Here is a 21,417-nt window from a genome sequence, read left to right on the forward strand (position 1 = left end):
AAGTGTCAGTGTCATTATTCAGTACCCCAAGTGTCAGTGTCATTATTCTGTGCCCCACATGTCAGTGTCTTTGTCCTGTATCCCAAGTGTCAGTATCATTATCCTGTACCCCAAGTGTCAGTGTCATTATCCTGTACCCCAAGTGTCAGTATCATTATCCTGTACCCCAAGTGTCAGTGTCATTATCCTGTACCCCAAGTGTCAGTGTCATTATCCTGTACCCCAAGTATCAGTGCCATTATCCTGTACCCCAAGTGTCAGTGTCATTATCCTGTACCCCAAGTGTCATTATCTTGTACCCCAAGTGTCAGTGTCATTATTCAGTACCCCAAAGTGTCAGCGTCATTATTCTGTGCCCCACATGTCAGTGTCTTTGTCCTGTATCCCAAGTGTCAGTGTCATTATCCTGTACCCCAAGTATCAGTGCCATTATCCTGTACCCCAAGTGTCAGTGTTATTATCCTGTACCCCAAGTGTCAGTATCATTATCCTGTACCCCAAGTGTCAGTATAATTATCCTGTACCCCAAGTGTCAGTGTCATTACCCTGTACCCCAAGTGTCAGTGTCATTATCCTGTACCCCAAGTATCAGTGCCATTATCCTGTACCCCAAGTGTCAGTGTCATTATTCTGTGCCCCACATGTCAGTGTCATTATCCTGTACCCCAAGTATCAGTGTCATTATCCTGTACCCCAAGTGTCATTATCTTGTACCCCAAGTGTCAGTGTCATTATTCAGTACCCCAAGTGTCAGTGTCATTATTCTGTGCCCCACATGTCAGTGTCTTTGTCCTGTATCCCAAGTGTCAGTATGATTATCCTGTACCCCAAGTGTCAGTGCCATTATCCTGTACCCCAAGTGTCAGTGTCATTATCCTGTACCCCAAGTGTCAGTATCATTAATCTGTACCCCAAGTGTCAGTGTCATTATCCTGTACCCCAAGTGTCAGTGTTGTTATCCTGTACCCCAAGTGTCAGTGACATTACCTTGAACAGCAAGAGTCAGTGTCATTATCCTGTACCCCAAGTGTCAGTGTCATTATCCTATACCCCAAGTATCAGTGTCATGATCCAGTACCCCAAGTGTCAGTGTCATTATCCTTTATAACAAGTGTCAGTGTCATTATCCTGTACCCCAAGTGTCAGTGCCATTATCCTGTACCCCAAGTGTCAGTATCCTCATCCTGTACCCCAAGTGTTAGCATAATTATCCTGTACCCCACGTGTTAGTGTCATTATCCTGTACCCCAAGTGTCAGTATCATTATCCTGTACCCCAAGTGTCACTGTCCTTGTCCTGTACCCCAAGTGTCAGTGTCATTATCCTGTACCCCAAGTGTCAGTGTCATTGTCCTGTACCCCGAGTGTCAGTATCATTATTCTATCCCAAGTGTCAGTGTCATTATCCTGTACCCCAAGTGTCAGTGTCATTATCCTGCACCCCAAGTGTCAGTGTCATTATCCTGTACCCCAAGTGTCAGTGTCATTATCCTGTACCCCGAGTATCAGTGTCATTATCCTTTACCCCAAGTGTCAGTGTCATTATCCTGTACCCCAAGTGTCAGTGTTGTTATCCTGTACCCCGAGTATCAATGTCATTATCCTGTACCCCAAGTGTCAGTGTCATTGTACTGTCATAATTCTGGGATTCATATGACACTCTGATGGCAGGTAACACGCATGAACAGTACCCCATACATCCTTTCATGGACTGAGTATCCCCCCATATAGTACTAGCGCAGATGCACCTCATGTACAGCCCATTCCCTGAGAATTAGCTGGACCAAGTAAGGGTTAATATCTCCATCTGGAATCATTTAGTTGGAGATTGTAATCACTTTCCAGCTCTGTGTTCCTCCAAATCCAGATGTATCATAGTGGAACCGCAATCCACACATGAAGCAACACGGATTTCATGTCCTCACTAGGCCATACAGTAGACCATGCAGATCAGGCCAAAGGATACTGGCAGCGTTGCTGATTACAGATCCAAGCACAAAGTTTGAGCTTTGGTATGAGTCTCTGCCATGTTAAGATGCTTCCAAGATACATGAAGTACGAAGAGTTATAGTAAGATGAAGGATGTTATTTACTGGTTCATGTAGAGACTTGGTAAAAAAAAATATAACAAAGATCCAAATACTGGCCCTACAGGGTGAAAAGGATCTTCAGGATCTACAAGTTAATTTTGAGTAACCCCAACAACTGCTTCTTGGATGGTCATCGTGGAAGCACTAGACCTGGACCTTCTGCTTAACTTCGGATCTATATGACAAACCCAGAGTTATGGCAAGAGCCTTGGAAAGAACCTAACATGGATCCAAATTCAAACCTTACACAATTGATGCTCCCAATCTATGAGTTGGTCTTATAGAACCTCAACTGCTTTTTGGATGTTCATGGTGGAAGCACGAGACATGGACCTTCTGTCTACCCTCATATCTATATATAGAATGTGGAGTTATGGCAAGATGAAGGAAGGATGTAGAGCCTTGGAAAGCACCTAACGTTAGGGTTCTTTAGGATTAAACGAATTCTCGGTTTCTATGAGTCAGTCTTGAGGCACCTCAACTGCTTTTTGGATGATCATGGTGGAAGCACTAGACCCAGACCTTCTTTCTATCCTTATATCTGTGTGAAGAATGTGAAGTTATGGCAATATGATGGCCGTTGTTCACTGGATCATATAGAGTCTTGGAAACAGCCAAAGTTCTCACCCTACAGTATACAGGATCTATGAGTTAGTCTTGAGGAAGCAATAGACCTGCACCTTCCACCTCTGATACCCTCATATCTAAATACTATGCATTTTTAAAGTATGGTGGCTCCATTCAGAATGATGGCACTCTTGTGAAGTGAGAAGACGACATGGTGTCACCTTCTCTTTTCTTGTGTGGTTGAGTTTTCTATTGGCCTCCAGAGGGTCTACCTCTGATACCCCAAAAGATTTGTCATGTGAGGGGATAGTTTCGACCATGTAGTCGGATTTTGAGCCATATTTTCCAGATCATCTAGCCTAGGAATAGACAACCATTTCTGGTCCAGTGGCCATATTCTCCCACTGAACCACTCCCAAGGAAGCGATAAACCAAAACCTGGCTTATCAAAAGTAGATGTCCTAAATGTCCTGAAAGTTTCACCGCCTGGACGCCGAACCACAGTATGGGGATCTGGAAAGCAGTAGGCCATATACTTGCCCGTCTCAAGTGGAGTACCAAACTTTGGTACTCTTTGTTCGATTTTCCAACGCATTTGTGGAACACCATGCAATGTAACTATGGGTTCTGTATATTCTTTAGTGTAAAGCTTCACTTACGAACACACTCGTCATTGTTTTCGTAGTATCCCTGGCAGCAGCGGTGCCTCTTCCTATAGTCAACCTTTACCCCGTGGCGGTAGGCAGTCCGGTACATGATCCTATGTGAATACATGAAATTGAGTTAACATACAGCCAAAAGCAAGACAAGGTGTCCTGAAAATGGTCATTTGTTACTGCTCTCTTCTGAAATACTCTGTGCTGCTGGAAAAATGTCACATGAATCCCTGTACTCACTCAGATAATTACAGGAATTCATTGACCACTACCTCTTGCAAGATCAGTAGATTCCTTTCCTGAAATGCTCTGTGCTGCTGACTTTTTATAGATCTTCCATTATTTCCCCCTTGCACAGTGGCACTAATCCTATCATGTGTGATACCATCTGCTGAGCTGTATATCTAATCCTATCATGCGTTAGTGGCATTATTGGTAGTCATGGGTGTACTCACTTTGGAGGAGTGCATGTCTTGAAGTAACTCCATGTACTGTCACAAGTGTCAAGTGTTGACTGGCTGTAGGGGTGGGCATAGGACTCCTTCACCGCTGTTGTATAGCTGTTAAAGACAAGGACAGTCACATAAGCCATGGTTAAAGGTGAATTAGGTCTATCTATGTGCATTTAAAGGGATAGCGATTCTTATTTTCACGGTATATACATATTATATATATATATATATGTTCATTTTAAAAATACATATACCATTACTGTAAAATATTTCATTTCTGACTTATAACAGTTCAAAAATCAACATTTTGGCCAGACCTAGCTTTAATACAGGTGGCGCTGTTGCATTAAAGTCTATGGAAAAGTAGATCAAAGCTATGGTGGTAAATGCTGGTATTGCAAGTAAATAAAGAAAAAATATTTGACGACCCCTGAAGAAGGACATCTACACCGAAACGTGTGTCGGGGTCAGCGCTGTCCGGCCCTCACTATTTACAGCATGATGGGTAATTACCTTTTTTAGGTGTATTTCTATTTACTTCACAATTGTCACATTGTCACATTGTAGAATTGTCACACACAATTGTCACATTGTAGAATTGTCACATTGTAGAAGGATCAACTTTATTCTCATTTGCACAAGGAAAGACTAGAAGCAATGGGATGAAACTGAATGGGAGGAGACACAGATTAGATATTAGAAAAAACTTTTTGACAGTTAGAGTGATCAATGAGTGGAACAGGCTGCCACGAGAAGTGGTGAGTTCTCCTTCAATGGAAGTCTTCAAACAGAGGCTGGACAGACATCTGACTGGGATGATTTAGCGTAACCTGCTTTGAGCAGGGGGTTGGACCAGATGGCCCAGGAAGTCCCTTCCAACTCTACAATTCTATGATTCTATGATTCTATGATTCACAATCATTGCCCTCTTTACTTAATTTTTTCATGTAAACTTGGAGATTGTTTTCCAGCTGTCCCTAATTTCACATACTCCCTCGTCCCACTTTGGATGTATATTTGTGCTGGTGTCTCATAATATACCCTATTTTAGGGCAATACTGATGAGAGTTTTTTGATTATTGAGACCCAGCATTTCATTTTCTGTAGGGAGTTTCTCTGTAACTAAGGTTCAGCATTTGCACACTATATTATGGTATTACCTTCTCTTTTAAGAGACTGGCATGATTTTTTGTATTATTCCCCTTTCATGTGCATCTAATGTGGTGGTAGGTTACCTTGCTACAAACTAGGATATTTAGGTCTCTGCTATACTAGCCGCTTTACCCTCTGTTTATTTGCCTCTGCTCATGTACATATATCACAAGGTGCTTTCTTGTATGTATTGTCACTATATGTCATACTTTGTATATTTAATACATTTTTGTAATTTTGTATATTAGCTTAGACTCTAGTCCTCTGTTTTTTCTACACTCAACTTTGAGTCGCTGCTATAGTCTATTCATTTAAGAATGGTGGTATTGTTGCCACCACAAATTGATTGATTATGTTTTGGAAATTTCTGATATTATATATATATATACGTTCATTTTAAAAATACATATACCATTACTGTAAAATATTTCATTTCTGACTTATAACAGTTCAAAAATCAACATTTTGGCCAGACGTAGCTTTAATACAGGTGGCGCTGTTGCATTAAAGTCTATGGAAAAGTAGATCAAAGCTATGGTGGTAAATGCTGGTATTGCAAGTACATAAAGAAAAAATATTTAAAGGGGTAACCACATATTTCTGATACAATGCAACACGTTTGTATATGATCAGGGTACAAACACAGTGTATGAAGCTGCAGACATGATGCTAAAAGCCGGATACAGGAAGATGACAGCGGCCAGCTGCTTCCTCTCCAGGCAGTGATAGCCCTGGACTTGCAGCTTAGTGAATTTGTAGACTGGGTGTTTTCTCTGACCCTACCTTTCCCAGTAGCTGCAGACATTGGGGCCATTGACTTTCAGAGATGTGCCAGTCTCTATGTTCATCATCCACAGTAACCCGGGTATCACTGTAGGCACCCACAGAGGCTTCATTCTGCAAAATAATGGAGCAGGAGACATCACTTTGGTCTTTTATCATCATACTGAGCTCTTATATTCACACAATTTGGAAGTGCGAACCACCACCAATCAGAATTAATCCGTTCCGTAAACACAGGAAACCAACCAATGGAAAACAGGAAGAGGATCGAACAGAGGATGTTTTGTCGCCGTGTTTGGGCAGATGGAAAAATTGGCATTCAGTCAGAAATCTAACAAGGAAAATCACGCTAGCGTTTAAAACAGTACTGTCCCTTTAATTGTCAAGATCACATTAGCATTAAGGGTGCATGTGGGCTGTCATGTGGACGTTACTACCTAACAGGCTTCCTTTGGTGCGCTAAAATGTAACAGGGTTAGGGAAATTGGAAAATATTATACATATACATGCCAACCTTACAAAATTATTTTTTTAGAATTTTTGGCAAATTTTTTTCACGCAATAAAAAATAAACAGAAAAATACTGTAATATTATGGGATTTAAAGGGGTATTCTAACCTTAAATAGAGTTTAAAGGGGTATTCTAAGCTTAAATATTTTTGGTATATCCATGGAACCAATCACAAGAAGAGGGGCGTGTCTAAGGGTGTTGGGGAAACAAGTAAAGAAGCATGATCAACGGCCGTCTTCTACAAGATATACTGGCATGTGCCTCCACATGTCTAGAGAAGTCTCCAGTCTTATTCACCTATAACCTATATCCAAGAGGTGGAGACCCCTTACATCATAATCAGTGGGATCCCAAATTGTCAATGATCAGAAAACCCCTTTAAGGTTTATCTATTGAAAGGCAGACCCTTTAATGTTATGAGAAGCCCTAAGTTATTGGGTAGACGAGAATCCATACAAATGCCTCCTGAAGTGAAGGATATCTGCCAAATCTACAGAAGGCTCCCGGGGAAAGGTGAGGCCTCTAGGGCTCCAAAAATTGGCAAATATCCTCAAAAGGTTCCTTGTGTGTGGTATCAGGATAGTTCATAATCATATAAGACATTTTGTCCCCAAAATATTTAAGGGGCGTGGTTGAAAAAAATGGGCGTGGTTACGAAAAAAGCTTTCCGTTGGCTAGCTTCACCCCCATCAATCATTTTCCTCCTCTGAGGCCATCTCTTAAAGCTGGCAATTTCATCTATCAAACATAATTTGCATTCACACTTCTGTAAAGGCCCCTCATGGGAGGGCTCAAATCTTGAATAGATAGCCTAAATCTTGTACAACCGAGATACCTCACTTGTTGTGACATATAAATTCCACTACACTAAAGAAGCCCTCCGTATAACAGCATTTTGGTGTGTGGAGTGAAATGCAAGGCCTTCAGGGGTGGAGCAATACACATACAACCAAACAACTTCTGTGTGATGCCCCTCCCCTGCAGAACCAGAGCAGAACACATTATGTTATATTTGGAGTGTTCGTTGTAGACTTCAAGTAAGCACAAAGATATACTGAAAGAAGAAAATAAGCATGTGCTTCCTGTCCAAAAAACGTACCGCAGTTCATATTAAGTGAATTTTCCCAGGAATTGAAATTTCTAAGCCTGTGAATGGGTTTAATAAAATCCAGGAGGGAATCTTGTTTTACTTAAAGGCCCATTACTCTTTTAATTCCCTTCTTAAGCTGATCTCGGAATTTGGCCAAGGTTTTGGAGCTGATTAGGTTTGACGAGAGATTGTTTGTCTGTGACATGGAATGTATAAGTCTTCGATGCTGCGACCACCCAGAGCAGAAATCTCTATTCTCCCCCAAGCAAGCAGTTACTTCAATCCCCAGGACAATAGAAGGTGGGAGGCAATCAGGGGTCTTAGGGTTGGGAAAGGAATTATGGGCTTGGTTCTAGTTTTTTTCATATGTGTTGGATCTGTGCCTACAGCTTCCAGAAGTACAGTAAGGAGTGGCCCGCAGGACAAAGCGTGGGTGGACAACGGTCTATCAAAAGTAGTGATAGCCAGAGCTGCTGAGTATGCAATTCTCTGTTACATCCTGTGTTGTAACCCTTGTCTGACTTCTCTAGCTTGTTTACTAACAACATATGTCAATGATTATACACAATGTATGTGCATGAAAACATTAACATACTGTATATATAGTTATACATACATCCCTGTAAAATATGCCGCATATACCTCACATAGGATCATGAGAATAAATACTAAAATACTGGTCCTATATATGAGAATATAACTACTATAAATACTGCACACTGTACAAGAATATAACTACTATAATACTGCCTCCTATGTACAAGAATATAACTACTATAATACTGCTCCCTATGTACAAGAATATAACTACTATAATACTGCCCCTATGTACAAGAATATAACTACTATAATACTGCTCCTATGTACAAGAATATAACTACTATAATACTGCTCCCTATGTACAAGAATATAACTATTATAATACTGCCTCTATGTACAAAAATATAATTACTATAATACTGCTCCTATGTACCAGAATATATCTACTATAATACTGCTCCCTATGTACAAGAATATAACTACTATAATACTGCACCTATGTACAAGAATATAACTACTATAATACTGCACCTATGTACAAGAATATAACTACTATAATACTGTCCCCTATGTACAAGAATATAACTACTATAATACTGCTCCTAAGTACAAGAATATCACTACTATAATACTGCCCCTATGTACAAGAATATCACTACTATAATACTGCACCTATGTACAAGAATATAACTACTATAATACTGTCCCCTATGTACAAGAATATAACTACTATAATACTGCTCCTATGTACAAGAATATAACTACTATAATACTGCCTCCTATGTACAAGAATATAACTCCTATAATACTGCTCCTATGTACAAGAATATATCTACTATAATACTGCTCCCTATGTACAAGAATATAACTACTATAATACTGCACCTATGTACAAGAATATAACTACTATAATACTGCACCTATGTACAAGAATATAACTACTATAATACTGTTCCATGTACAAGAATATAACTACTATAATACTGCCCCTATGTACAAGAATATAACTACTATAATACTGCCCCTATGCACAAGAATATAGATACTATAATACTGCTCCTATGTACAAGAATATAACTACTATAATACTGCCACCTGTGTACAAGAATATAACTTCTATAATACTGCCACTATGTACAAGAATATAACTACTATAATACTGTCCCCTATGTACAAGAATATAACTACTATAATACTGCTCCTATGTACAAGAATATCACTACTATAATACTGCCCCTATGTACAAGAATATAACTACTATAATACTGCACCTATGTACAAGAATATAACTACTATAATACTGTCCCCTATGTACAAGAATATAACTACTATAATACTGCTCCTATGTACAAGAATATAACTACTATAATACTGCCTCCTATGTACAAGAATATAACTCCTATAATACTGCTCCTATGTACCAGAATATATCTACTATAATACTGCTCCCTATGTACAAGAATATAACTACTATAATACTGCACCTATGTACAAGAATATAACTACTATAATACTGCACCTATGTACAAGACTATAACTACTATAATACTGTTCCATGTACAAGAATATAACTACTATAATACTGCCCCTATGTACAAGAATATAACTACTATAATACTACCCCTATGTACAAGAATATAACTATTATAATACTGCCCCCTATGTACAAGAATATAGCTACTATAATACTGCTCCTATGTACAAGAATATAACTACTATAATACTGCCACCTGTGTACAAGAATATAACTTCTATAATACTGCCACTATGTACAAGAATATAACTACTATAATACTGCCCCTATGTACAAGAATATAACTACTATAATACTGCACCTATGTACAAGACTATAACTACTATAATACTGTTCCATGTACAAGAATATAACTACTATAATACTGCCCCTATATATAAGAATATAACTACTATAATACTGCCCCCTATGAACAAGAATATATCTACTGTAATACTGCCTCCTATGTATAAGAATATAACTACTATAATACTGCTCCTATGTAAAAGAATATAACTACTATAATACTGCCACCTGTGTACAAGAATATAACTTCTATAATACTGCCACTATGTACAAGAATATAACTACTATAATACTGCCCCTATGTACAAGAATATAACTACTCTAATACTGCCCCTATGTACAAAAATATACCTACTATAATACTGCCTCCTATGTATAAGAATATAACTACTATAATACTGCTCCTATGTACAAGAATATAACTACTATAATACTGCCTCCTGTGTACAAGAATATAACTACTATAATACTGCTCCTATGTACAAGAATATAACTACTATAATACTGTTCCATGTGCAAGAATATAACTACTATAATACTGCCCCTATGTACAAGAATATAACTACTATAATACTGCCCCCTATGTACAAGAATATAGATACTATAATACTGCTCCTATGTACAAGAATATAACTACTATAATACTGCCACCTGTGTACAAGAATATAACTTCTATAATACTGCCACTATGTACAAGAATATAACTACTATAATACTGTCCCCTATGTACAAGAATATAACTACTATAATACTGCTCCTATGTACAAGAATATCACTACTATAATACTGCCCCTATGTACAAGAATATAACTACTATAATACTGCACCTATGTACAAGAATATAACTACTATAATACTGTCCCCTATGTACAAGAATATAACTACTATAATACTGCTCCTATGTACAAGAATATAACTACTATAATACTGCCTCCTATGTACAAGAATATAACTCCTATAATACTGCTCCTATGTACAAGAATATATCTACTATAATACTGCTCCCTATGTACAAGAATATAACTACTATAATACTGCACCTATGTACAAGAATATAACTACTATAATACTGCACCTATGTACAAGACTATAACTACTATAATACTGTTCCATGTACAAGAATATAACTACTATAATACTGCCCCTATGTACAAGAATATAACTACTATAATACTACCCCTATGTACAAGAATATAACTATTATAATACTGCCCCCTATGTACAAGAATATAGCTACTATAATACTGCTCCTATGTACAAGAATATAACTACTATAATACTGCCACCTGTGTACAAGAATATAACTTCTATAATACTGCCACTATGTACAAGAATATAACTACTATAATACTGCCCCTATGTACAAGAATATAACTACTATAATACTGCCACCTATGTACAAGAATATAACTACTATAATACTGTTTCCTATATATAAGAATATAACTACTATAATACTGCCTCCTATGTATAAGAATATAACTACTATAATACTGCTCCTATGTACAAGAATATAACTACTATAATACTGCCACCTGTGTACAAGAATATAACTTCTATAAAACTGCCACTATGTACAAGAATATAACTACTATAATACTGCCCCTATGTACAAGAATATAACTACTCTAATACTGCCCCTATGTACAAAAATATACCTACTATAATACTGCCTCCTATGTGTAAGAATATAACTACTATAATACTGCTCCTATGTACAAGAATATAACTACTATAATACTGCCTCCTGTGTACAAGAATATAACTACTATAATACTGCTCCTATGTACAAGAGTATAACTACTATAATACTACTCCTATATATGAGAATATAACTACTATAATACTGCACACTGTACAAGAATATAACTACTATAATACTGCCTCCTATGTACAAGAATATAACTACTATAATACTGCCCCTATGTACAAGAATATAACTACTATAATACTGCTCCCTATGTGCAAGAATATAACTACTATAATACTGCTCCTATGTACAAGAATATAACTACTATAATACTGTTCCTATGTACAAGAATATAACTACTATAATTCTGCTCCTATGTACAAGAATATAACTACTATAAAACTGCTCCTATGTACAAGAGTGTAACTACTATAATACTGCCCCCTATGTACAAGAATATAACTACTATAATACTGCTCCTATATACAAGAATATAACTACTATAATACTGCCCCTATGCACAAGAATATAACTACTATAATACTGCCTCTATGTACAAGAATATAACTACTATAATACTGCTCCTATGTACAAGAATATAACTACTATAATACTGCCCTCTATGTACAAGAATATAACTACTATAATACTGCTCCTATATACAAGAATATAACCACTATAATACTGCCCCCTATGTACAAGAATATAACTACTATAATACTGCCTCTATGTACAAGAATATAACTACTATAACACTGCCCCCTTGTACAAGAATATAACTACTATAATATTGCCCCCTAGGTAGAAGAATATAACTACTATAATACTGCTCCTATGTACAAAAATATAACTACTATAATACTGCTCCCTATGTACAATAATTTGGCTCCTATAATACTTGCTGGGTGATCGGTACAGAGACCAGCATATACTCATAGAAAGGTTTGAGTATGAGTAGTGTGGGAGAGAGGGTCCCCATCGAGTGTCCAGGTCGGAACCAAGGGGACCGTCATCTGGGTTACGGGGGAACTTTCCCTGGGGGACAGAGTTCGGGGACGGACTGTTGTGACAGACAGATGGGCTGGGGGAGGGACCAGCATAAAGGAGGCGGGGAATTCCTGGGACGATGAGTCAGCAGACACGGGACAGAGGCAGCAGGAGACTGCAGGAGCGACTAGAAGCTAGAGCGACTTACCCGTGCCAGGGAAGACGCTCATTGAGGACTCCAGAGGAACGGCGCCAAGGCGATCCTCCGAAACTTGCTGCCCCGCTCCAGTCTGCGGCCACTGCGGCCTCAGTTCGACCCGCGGCCTCTGCCGCCTCACCTCAGCCTCGCGGCTGCGGCTTACCCGCCGTCGCTGCCGTCTCGTTCCAGCTCGTGGCTGCGGCCCCCCACCCGCAGCCGCCCAGCTCTCACCAGTGGCTGCGGCAAGTACAGTGCCGTCGACGGCCACCACTGTCCCTCTCCGGTCCGCAGCAGGGGCCGAGCCTCTGCTGACCGCGGACTCCCCGTCGCAGCTGTTAGCTGCGCAGGTGGCCTATCATCCGCCACCCCACATCGCTGCCGCTTGCCCCAGTCTGGGGGTTGCAGGCCATCCGTCCAAGGACTCCGCCGGGGCCTGTGGGGCTCCAGTGTCATCGGCGCGCCGGAGCGCGCAAAGACTTCACCAACGCCTCAGCAACTGGGCCCAGCGACTACTACACCGAAAGACCATCAACTCGAACGTCGAGGGACGACTGGACGGCTAAGTTGACTATATAACTAAGGACCCGTAGTCGGCCATACCGCGGCCCTATAGTGACCGGCTATTCCCGGAAGTAGTCGCGTTCTACCCGTTTGTGTTTGCTTGTATAGAGCCCCTGCGAGGGCAACCAGTGTTACCCCCTTTTGTTGATCAGGCCGTGACTGAGGAAAGTTCCCTCTAGTCTTATAAACTTTATTCTAGAAAGCACCAAATTGTCTCGCGACTCGTCACTGCATCCTGCGCACCTGCAAGTACCATAGTAGAATAGTTGGACTTCACCACCTTTTACACTTTGGGATGACACATGAGGAGTCACATTCAGTTACGCAGGATTACCGTGTTAGTTTCTCCCCGAACAAGTCACTGTGCTTTTGCTCCATGAAACTCCTGATATCCTTGTGTCAGTCAATAAAAGTGTCCATGATTGGGTCACAACTCATGATAATATCAGATTATAAAAATACATGTCCATTGTGACTGGGGCACTGGAAAGAACAAGTGAAAAAGATGAAAATGGAGTCAAGAAAACTTTTAATCCGCAGCTGGATTCTTTTTTACAGTTTTTGCTCAGTCTCCTTCTTCTGACAGATTGTTTTGGAGGAAAGTTGGACATTGTGTGGGAAAGAAAAAAAGCAGTTGACACTGGAGTGAATGGAAATATCTGTACAACAAGGCAGGTAGAGTCTGAATGGTTTATATTATTGCTCTATTCTTCTAGTGATAAAGCTCATAGGATGTTTCTACCACTAGCGAAAGTCATCAGATGTTTCTGGCAATGGTGACGCTCATGACCGAGATGATTTTACCATTGGTGAAGCTTATTAAATGTTTATCAGTGGTGAAGCTCATGAGATGTTCCCATCAGTGGTGAAGTTCATGAGATGATTCAACCTACTTTTGAAGTTCATGAGGTGCTTCTACTAGTGGTATAGCTCATGAGGTGTTTGTACTCCATTGACTTATCCTAATTCTATGAATCAGGTATTTTCCCTTTGAAAACATAAACAAGTGTGAAGACATCACATCTCCCATGACATTGGTGATACCTTGATGATCTCATATTCGTGATCAGGTAAGGTATTGATATGGACACCATAGACATTTGGTAACAATTATAGCTAGTTGACCATACCGGCCAAAATATCATGGTCAGATCATTGTAGGGGTTACTCCACTAATGACAAGTGGAACAACCTTTGCCACAGAAACAGTCTTTTCAGGCTACACAAAGTTTGAATGCAGTGGCTTGCTCAGTAGTAGTTACGACTTTTGAGCCATGAAGCAGCTTTTTGGGGCATTTTGACACCCCGAATGTTTCATGTCCTCATAGAAGTTGATTATGTTCACTTACATATGGTGGAATTACTCCTTTAAACTAGTCAGTTCAAGGAAACCCCTGGGCTAAATCAGCAATCCATCATTAATTATGGGATTTCTGCCAAAAGTTTGACATGAGCGTTGGGTACCACAGAGAGTTGGATCTGCTTAGAGTCGAGATATTCTGGATTTCATTAAAGTTTGTGAATGAAGAACTTTCGTTACCCTTTGCTGTATCCTCATTCAGTGCAGGAAATAGACTCTTCCAGGATTTTATTACAAGGACTTTTAGTGTGGGAATCAACTCGGCGGTTTTAATCAGATTATGGCACCATAATTTATCTCTACGTCTGCAGAACAGATGGGCATCATCTGCCATTAACTTCAATACATGTAAAGATATCATGCTCAGAAAGCCTCGTTTACAGAAGTAGTGGGTAAGCACATTGGGAGTAAAGAATTTTGGGTCATCACAGTACCCCTCACAAGCATGGAGCAGTGACACTGGTGAATTTGGATCTGGTGCAAATCAATTTAAACTTTACTCCAGATGGAGTGCAAGCTGAAAGCTTGAGATCAGTGGCAGGCACAGAGCTTGTTGGTTACAGTCAGTGGCAGGCACTGAGCTTGTTGGTTACAGTCTATAGTACTCAGCTTGTTGGTTACAGTCAGTGGAAGGCACTGAGCTTGTTGTATACAGTTTATAGCACTCAGCTTGTTGGTTACAGTCAGTGGCAGACATTGAGCTTGTTGGTTACAGTCAGTGGCAGACATTGAGCTTGTTGGTTACAGTCAGTGGCAGACATTGAGCTTGTTGGTTACAGTCAGTGGCAGACATTGAGCTTGTTGGTTACAGCTTATAGCACTCAGCTTGTTGGTTACAGTCAGTGGCAGGCACTGAGCTTGTTGGCTACAGTCTATAGTACACAGCTTGTTGGTTAGTCAGTGGCAGGCACTGAGCTTGTTGGTTATAGTCAGTTACAGGCACTTAGCTTGATGATAACAGTCTATAGTACGTAGCTTGTTGGTTACAGTCTATGGTAATCTGCATGACTTGACATCTTTGGTGTATAGGTTTGCATTTACAGTGTATGGTTAACAGCATGGCATTTAAAAGCTTAGTTGCACAGCTTGGTGGTTACAGCCTATAGTATACAGCATTGCATTTAGATGCTTTTGAGCACAGCTTGGGGCTTAAATATTATTATGTGGCTTAGTGGTTGCAACCTTTAGGCTATGTGCACACGCTGCGGTTTTTGCTGCGGTTCCGGCCCTGCGGAACCGCAGCAGTTCCGCAGACATGGTACTTTACCATGTTAGCCTATGGGTTTTCAAAACCGCAGTGCTCATGCTGCGTTTTTTTCCTCGCGGTTTTGCTGTGGTTTTTTTTCCGCAGCATGTCAATTATTTCTGCGGATTCTGCTGCGGTTTCACACCTTTAACACCTTTCACTTTACCTGCGGTTTTACCTGCGGTTCCGTGAGAAAAAACCCGCAGGTGAATCTGCAGTGTGTGCACATAGCCTTAGTGAATTTGGGTGTTATAGTCCATGGTCCACAGCTTGGCAGTTACAACCTATGGTGCACAGCTTGGTGGTTACAATCTTGGTACACAGCTTGGTGGTTATAATCTATGGTGCACAGCTTGGTGGTTATAATCTATGGTGCACAGCTTGGTGGTTACAATCTTTGTACACAGCTTGATGGTTATGATCTATGGTGCACAGCTTGGTGGTTATAATCTATGGTGCACAGCTTGGTGGTTACAATCTTGGTACATAGCTTGGTGGGTACAATCTTTGTACACAGCTTGATGGTTATAATCTATGGTGCACAGCTTGGTGGTTATAATCTATGGTGCACAGCTTGGTGGTTACAATCTTGGTACATAGCTTGGTGGTTACAATCTTTGTACACAGCCTGATGGTTATAATCTATGGTGCACAGCTTGGTGGTTACAATCTTGGTACATAGCTTGGTGGGTACAATCTTTGTACACAGCTTGATGGTTATAATCTATGGTGCACAGCTTGGTGGTTACAATCTTTGTACACAGCTTGATGGTTATAATCTATGGTGCACAGCTTGGTGGTTACAATCTTTGTACACAGCTTGATGGTTATAATCTATGGTGCACAGCTTGGTGGTTACAATCTTGGTACACAGCTTAGCAGTTACCATCTACAGAGCACAGCTGAGCAATTACAAATTTACAATATCTAATTTTAACAAAGCTTTGTAAATTAGGTGCAAGGAAGGCAGGGGTACTCACTTGCTCTTTCCTTCTGATTAAGAACATCGGTGATCCATAGAAAAGCTACCCCTACTTATGTCTTGCACAAAGCTTCATCTGACCTTAATCTGTGTTAGACTTTAGGATCATTGGAAGTAAGACTTCTGTCTCTTCTACGGGATCATTATAAGGAGAAATCCACTACACTAGGGCTCTTACTAGTGATGGGCGAGGAGCATTGTTGCTCGGGTGATCTCCGAGTATTTTGGCGTGCTCTGAGATTTATTTTTTGTCGTCTCAGCTGCATGATTTGCGACTTGTAGACAGACTGAATACATGTGGGAATTCCCTAACAAACAGGCATTCCTCACATGTATTCAAGCTGTATAGCAGTCACAAATCATGCAGCTGAGGCGATGAAAACAATCTCCAAGCACGCCAAAATACTCGGAGAACACCTGAGCAATGAGTATACTCGCTCATTACTAGCTCTTACACTTTACATAACTTGGTTGGCTCAGTCTCGTTTGCATTTGTTTTCAGTAAGGGAGTTTTCTACAGCATCTGCTTTTCTCTTGCAGAAAAAATGGCTTGAACATGCTGAAATCCAACATTCACAATCCTTATTTTCCGAACATCTGCTATCAGGGGACGGCACCAACACTGGCCCAGGGCAAAAGTGGCTGGTTGGGAGGATGTTACCCATCTAGCCGTCTGCCTGAGAGGGAAGATAATCTGGTCTTTCCATCTTCTTCACCCAATCTTTATCAACTACTATAGGCTTACAAGAAGCTAAAAGCTCCCAACTAGACCATCTTGAATTGTTTTTTTTTTCCATATCACACATCACTTCTGGTTTCCACCTCTGGAGTCTTGGATGCTCGGAGAGGTCACCACCAGATGTTTAGTGTAGGGGGTGATGATTCAGCTTCTTGAGAGGTGAAATTAATAGTGGGCAGTTATTAGACTTATGAGACTCTACAGGAGAAAAAAATATTTGGAGACCGTTAACACATGGAGGATGTTAGCGATTTTCTGTAGTGATTCAGTCATGAAGCCTGAGGTCTACAAGATCACGATGGAGGGCAAGCCCTTTGACCATAATTTTCTGAGCTCAGTGGTATCGGGATGTTGAGATGACAACACTGTCTGGCTTCCCGTTGAGTTGTCATACTTGTTACTTTTCATTTTTAGTATCTCGTTATCATTGATGATTCCTTCAGACTTTGTTGACCCTCCCGTCTCTGCACAGTCATGATGAACTATCGGAAACCACAAGAGACCGAAGCATCTGTTCCCGCTGCGCGAAGATTGCAAGTAGTGCAAGAAATAGTTGTACTCAGGGTCATCTATCATGCATTTGTCAGGCGATGTTGGTGTGGATGTGATAAAGGAAAACCACAGCTTGGGCATAAGTCAGTGCATGGGAGATAGTAATTAATAAGTCATCCACCAGTGAGCACAAGTAAGCTGCTGATCCATCCTTGCCTCCACTATTGTCGCCTGTGCCATACACCTAGACACCTAGAATGGAGCAATGGGGCGCATGGGCCATACACCTAGAATGGAAAGATGGGGCGCATGGGCCATACACCTAGAATGGAGCGATGGGGCGCATGTGCCATACACTTAGAATGGATCAATGAGGCGCATGTGCATACACCTAAAATGGGGCACAAGGGTCATACACCTAGAATGGAGCGATGGGGCGCATGTGCCATACACCTAGAATGGAGCGATGGGGCGCATGTGCCATACACCTAGAATGGAGCGATGGGGCGCATGTGCCATACACCTAGAATGGAGCGATGGGGCGCATGTGCCATACACCTAGAATGGAAAGATGGGGCACATGTGCCATACACCTAGAATGGAAAGATGGGGCGCATGGGCCATACACCTAGAATGGAGCGATGGGGTGCATGTGCCATACACCTAGAATGGAAAGATGGGGTGCATGGGCCATACACCTAGAATGGAGCGATGGGGTGCATGTGCCATACACCTAGAATGGAAAGATGGGGTGCATGGGACAAACACCTAGAATGGAAAGATGGGGCGCATGGGCCATACACCTAGAATGGAGCGTTGGGGCGCATGGGCCATACACCTAGAATGGAGCGATGGGGCGCATGTGCCATACACCTAGAATGGAGCAATGGGGCGCATGTGCCATACACCTAGAATGGAGCAATGGGGCGCATCTGCCATACACCTAGAATGGAGCGATGGGGTGCATGTGCCATACCCCTAGAATGGAAAGATGGGGCGCATGGGCCATACACCTAGAATAGAGCAATGGGGCGCATGGGCCATACACCTAGAATAGAGCGATGGGGCACATGTGCCATACACCTAGAATGGAGCAATGGGGCGCATGGGCCATACACCCAGAATGAAGCGATGGGGCGCATGTGCCATACACCAAGAATTGAGAGATGGGGCTCATGTGCCATACACTTAGAAACTTAGAATGGATCAATGAGGCGCATGTGCCATACACCTAAAATGGGGCGCATGGGCCATACACCTAGAATGGAGCGATGGGGCACATGTGCCATACACCTAGAATGGAAAGATGGGGCACATGTGCCATACACCTAGAATGGAAAGATGGGGCGCATGTGCCATACACCTAGAATGGAAAGATGGGGCTCATGGGCCATACACCTAGAATAGAGCGATGGGGCGCAAGGGCCATACACCTAGAATAGAGCGATGGGGCACATGTGCCATACACCTAGAATGGAAAGATGGGGCACATGTGCCATACACCTAGAATGGAGCGATGGGGCGCATGTGCCATACAACTAGAATGGAAAGATGGGGCGCATGTGACATACACCTAGAATGGAAAGATGGGGCGCATGTGCCATACACCTAGAATGGAAAGATGGGGCGCATGGGCCATACACCTAGAATAGAGCGATGGGGCGCAAGGGCCATACACCTAGAATAGAGCGATGGAGCGCATGTGCCATCAGCCGCTCCATTCAGGTGAACAGAGGACCTCTTGAGATCCCCACTGATGGCCAAGATGGTAGCTTGTGACCCCAATTCTTTCCTGGCCCCAACACCATGACCAGGGGAGGTGTAAAGCCGTGGCTGGTTATGTAGGCACCATGCTGCTCCATTTTAGGTCCAAGGCATTGAAGATATGAAGATAGCCAAATGCTATTTAGCTCACCCTGGCTGTGGTCTTGTGACAAAGGAACTATCAGAGGGGAATGGAGGACACAACCACCTGTCCTAATAACATATTGTCCGCATTAGAGTTCACTATCAAATACTGAACTACAGAAAAAGAGTATTAACAAGAATTGCAGCAGTAATCCACTGACCACAAGGACTAGAGTACTAAGCCACTGAATGTGATGGTGGGATATGGTATGTGGGTATCATTTTGTTTGTATTAATATTTTACTGATTTTCATGGTGTTCTCTTGTAGGATGAGTTATTTGCTAATTGAATGGCTGTTGTTGCCATCTGATATCAGCCCCACAGTACTGTATTGTTAAGGTACTGTCACACTTAGCGATCCCGACCAGCGATATGACGCGGTCAGGATCGCTGGTGAATCGCTAGGTGGTCGCTAGTGAGCTGCCACACAGGCAGATCTCACCAGCGACATCGCTGGGGACGGGGATCGCTACTTACCTGTCAGACGCGGCGATCCTGCGTCCTCCCGCCCGTGTCCACACGTCGCTCGTCTCTCCACAGGAAGCCCAGCAGGAAGTTGATGACGAGAAACGGGCCAGGACGTTCTCGCGCGATCAGCGATAACCAGCGGGGGAGCCGGTCGGAGGTAAGTATCAGACATAGCGATATCGCTAGCAATATCACTGCTACGTCACAAAAACCAGTGATGTTATAGCGATATTTCTAGCGACATCGCTTAGTGTGACAGGCCCTTTATGTTTCCACAGGGTCAGTGACTTATCCTGTTTGCTAATATGCTAATGACATATTGACCTAGCTTGGTGAAACAACGAGCCCCTGGGACCTTCCCCCCTGACCTGTGAATGAGGAGGGGGCCTTTTAAAATATGAGTGAGGTGAGACACAATCTCAGATCCTGTGTGGAACTATGATGTGAACACAGCACCTCAGAGAGAAAGAAGAGTATATGGACTATGTTATCCTCTGTCTGCTGGATTGTTGAACTCTCATTTCCCGGGGCTTTTATCCAGTTACTGAACTGCATCCGGGTTCTGGACTATCTTATCCTTTGTCTGGTGGATTGTATATGGACCTTTCGTATTTTTGCCTAAATAAAGGTCTTGGAATTGTTCACTCTTCTCTTGCTCTGTTGATTGTGTGATACCGGAGAAGGACCCCGTGACACTGACCACCAGGGACTGGAGTACTAAACCACTGACCACCAGGGACTGGCGTACTAAACCACTGACCACCAGGGACTGGTGTACTAAACCACTGACCACCAGGGACCGGAGTACTAAACCACTGACCACCAGTGACTAGTGTACTTAACGACTCACCACCAGGGACTGGAGTACCAAGCAACTGACCACCAGGGACTGGAGTACTAAACCACTGAACAACAGAGACTGGAACACTAAGCCACTGACCACCAGGGACTGGAGTACTAAACCACTGACCACCAGGGACTGGCGTACTAAACCACTGACCACCAGGGACTGGCGTACTAAACCACTGACCACCAGGGACTTGAGTACTAAGCCACTCAACACCAGGGACTTGAGAACTAAACCACTGACCACCAGGGACTGGAGTATTAAGCCACTTACCACCA

At 41.8% G+C, this 21,417-nt stretch overlaps 1 protein-coding gene across 1 annotated transcript in view; it reads right to left on the reverse strand.

Annotated features, from left to right (window-relative positions):
- Positions 1-21,417, reverse strand: part of PEAR1 (platelet endothelial aggregation receptor 1) — a 128,813-nt gene that overhangs the window by 41,382 nt on the left and 66,014 nt on the right. Inside the window, exons 2-4 of the mRNA XM_073567088.1 lie at positions 5,700-5,813; positions 3,768-3,872; positions 3,316-3,416 (exon numbers count right to left, since the gene is read on the reverse strand). Coding sequence (XP_073423189.1) covers positions 3,316-3,416; positions 3,768-3,872; positions 5,700-5,812 — 319 coding nt within the window. The 5' untranslated portion in view covers position 5,813. The remainder of the gene's footprint in view (positions 1-3,315; positions 3,417-3,767; positions 3,873-5,699; positions 5,814-21,417) is intronic.

The sequence above is a fragment of the Dendrobates tinctorius genome, unplaced genomic scaffold (genome assembly GCF_039654945.1).
Source record: "Dendrobates tinctorius isolate UK_male_01 unplaced genomic scaffold, ASM3965494v1 ptg000019l, whole genome shotgun sequence".
NCBI lineage: Eukaryota > Metazoa > Chordata > Amphibia > Anura > Dendrobatidae > Dendrobates > Dendrobates tinctorius.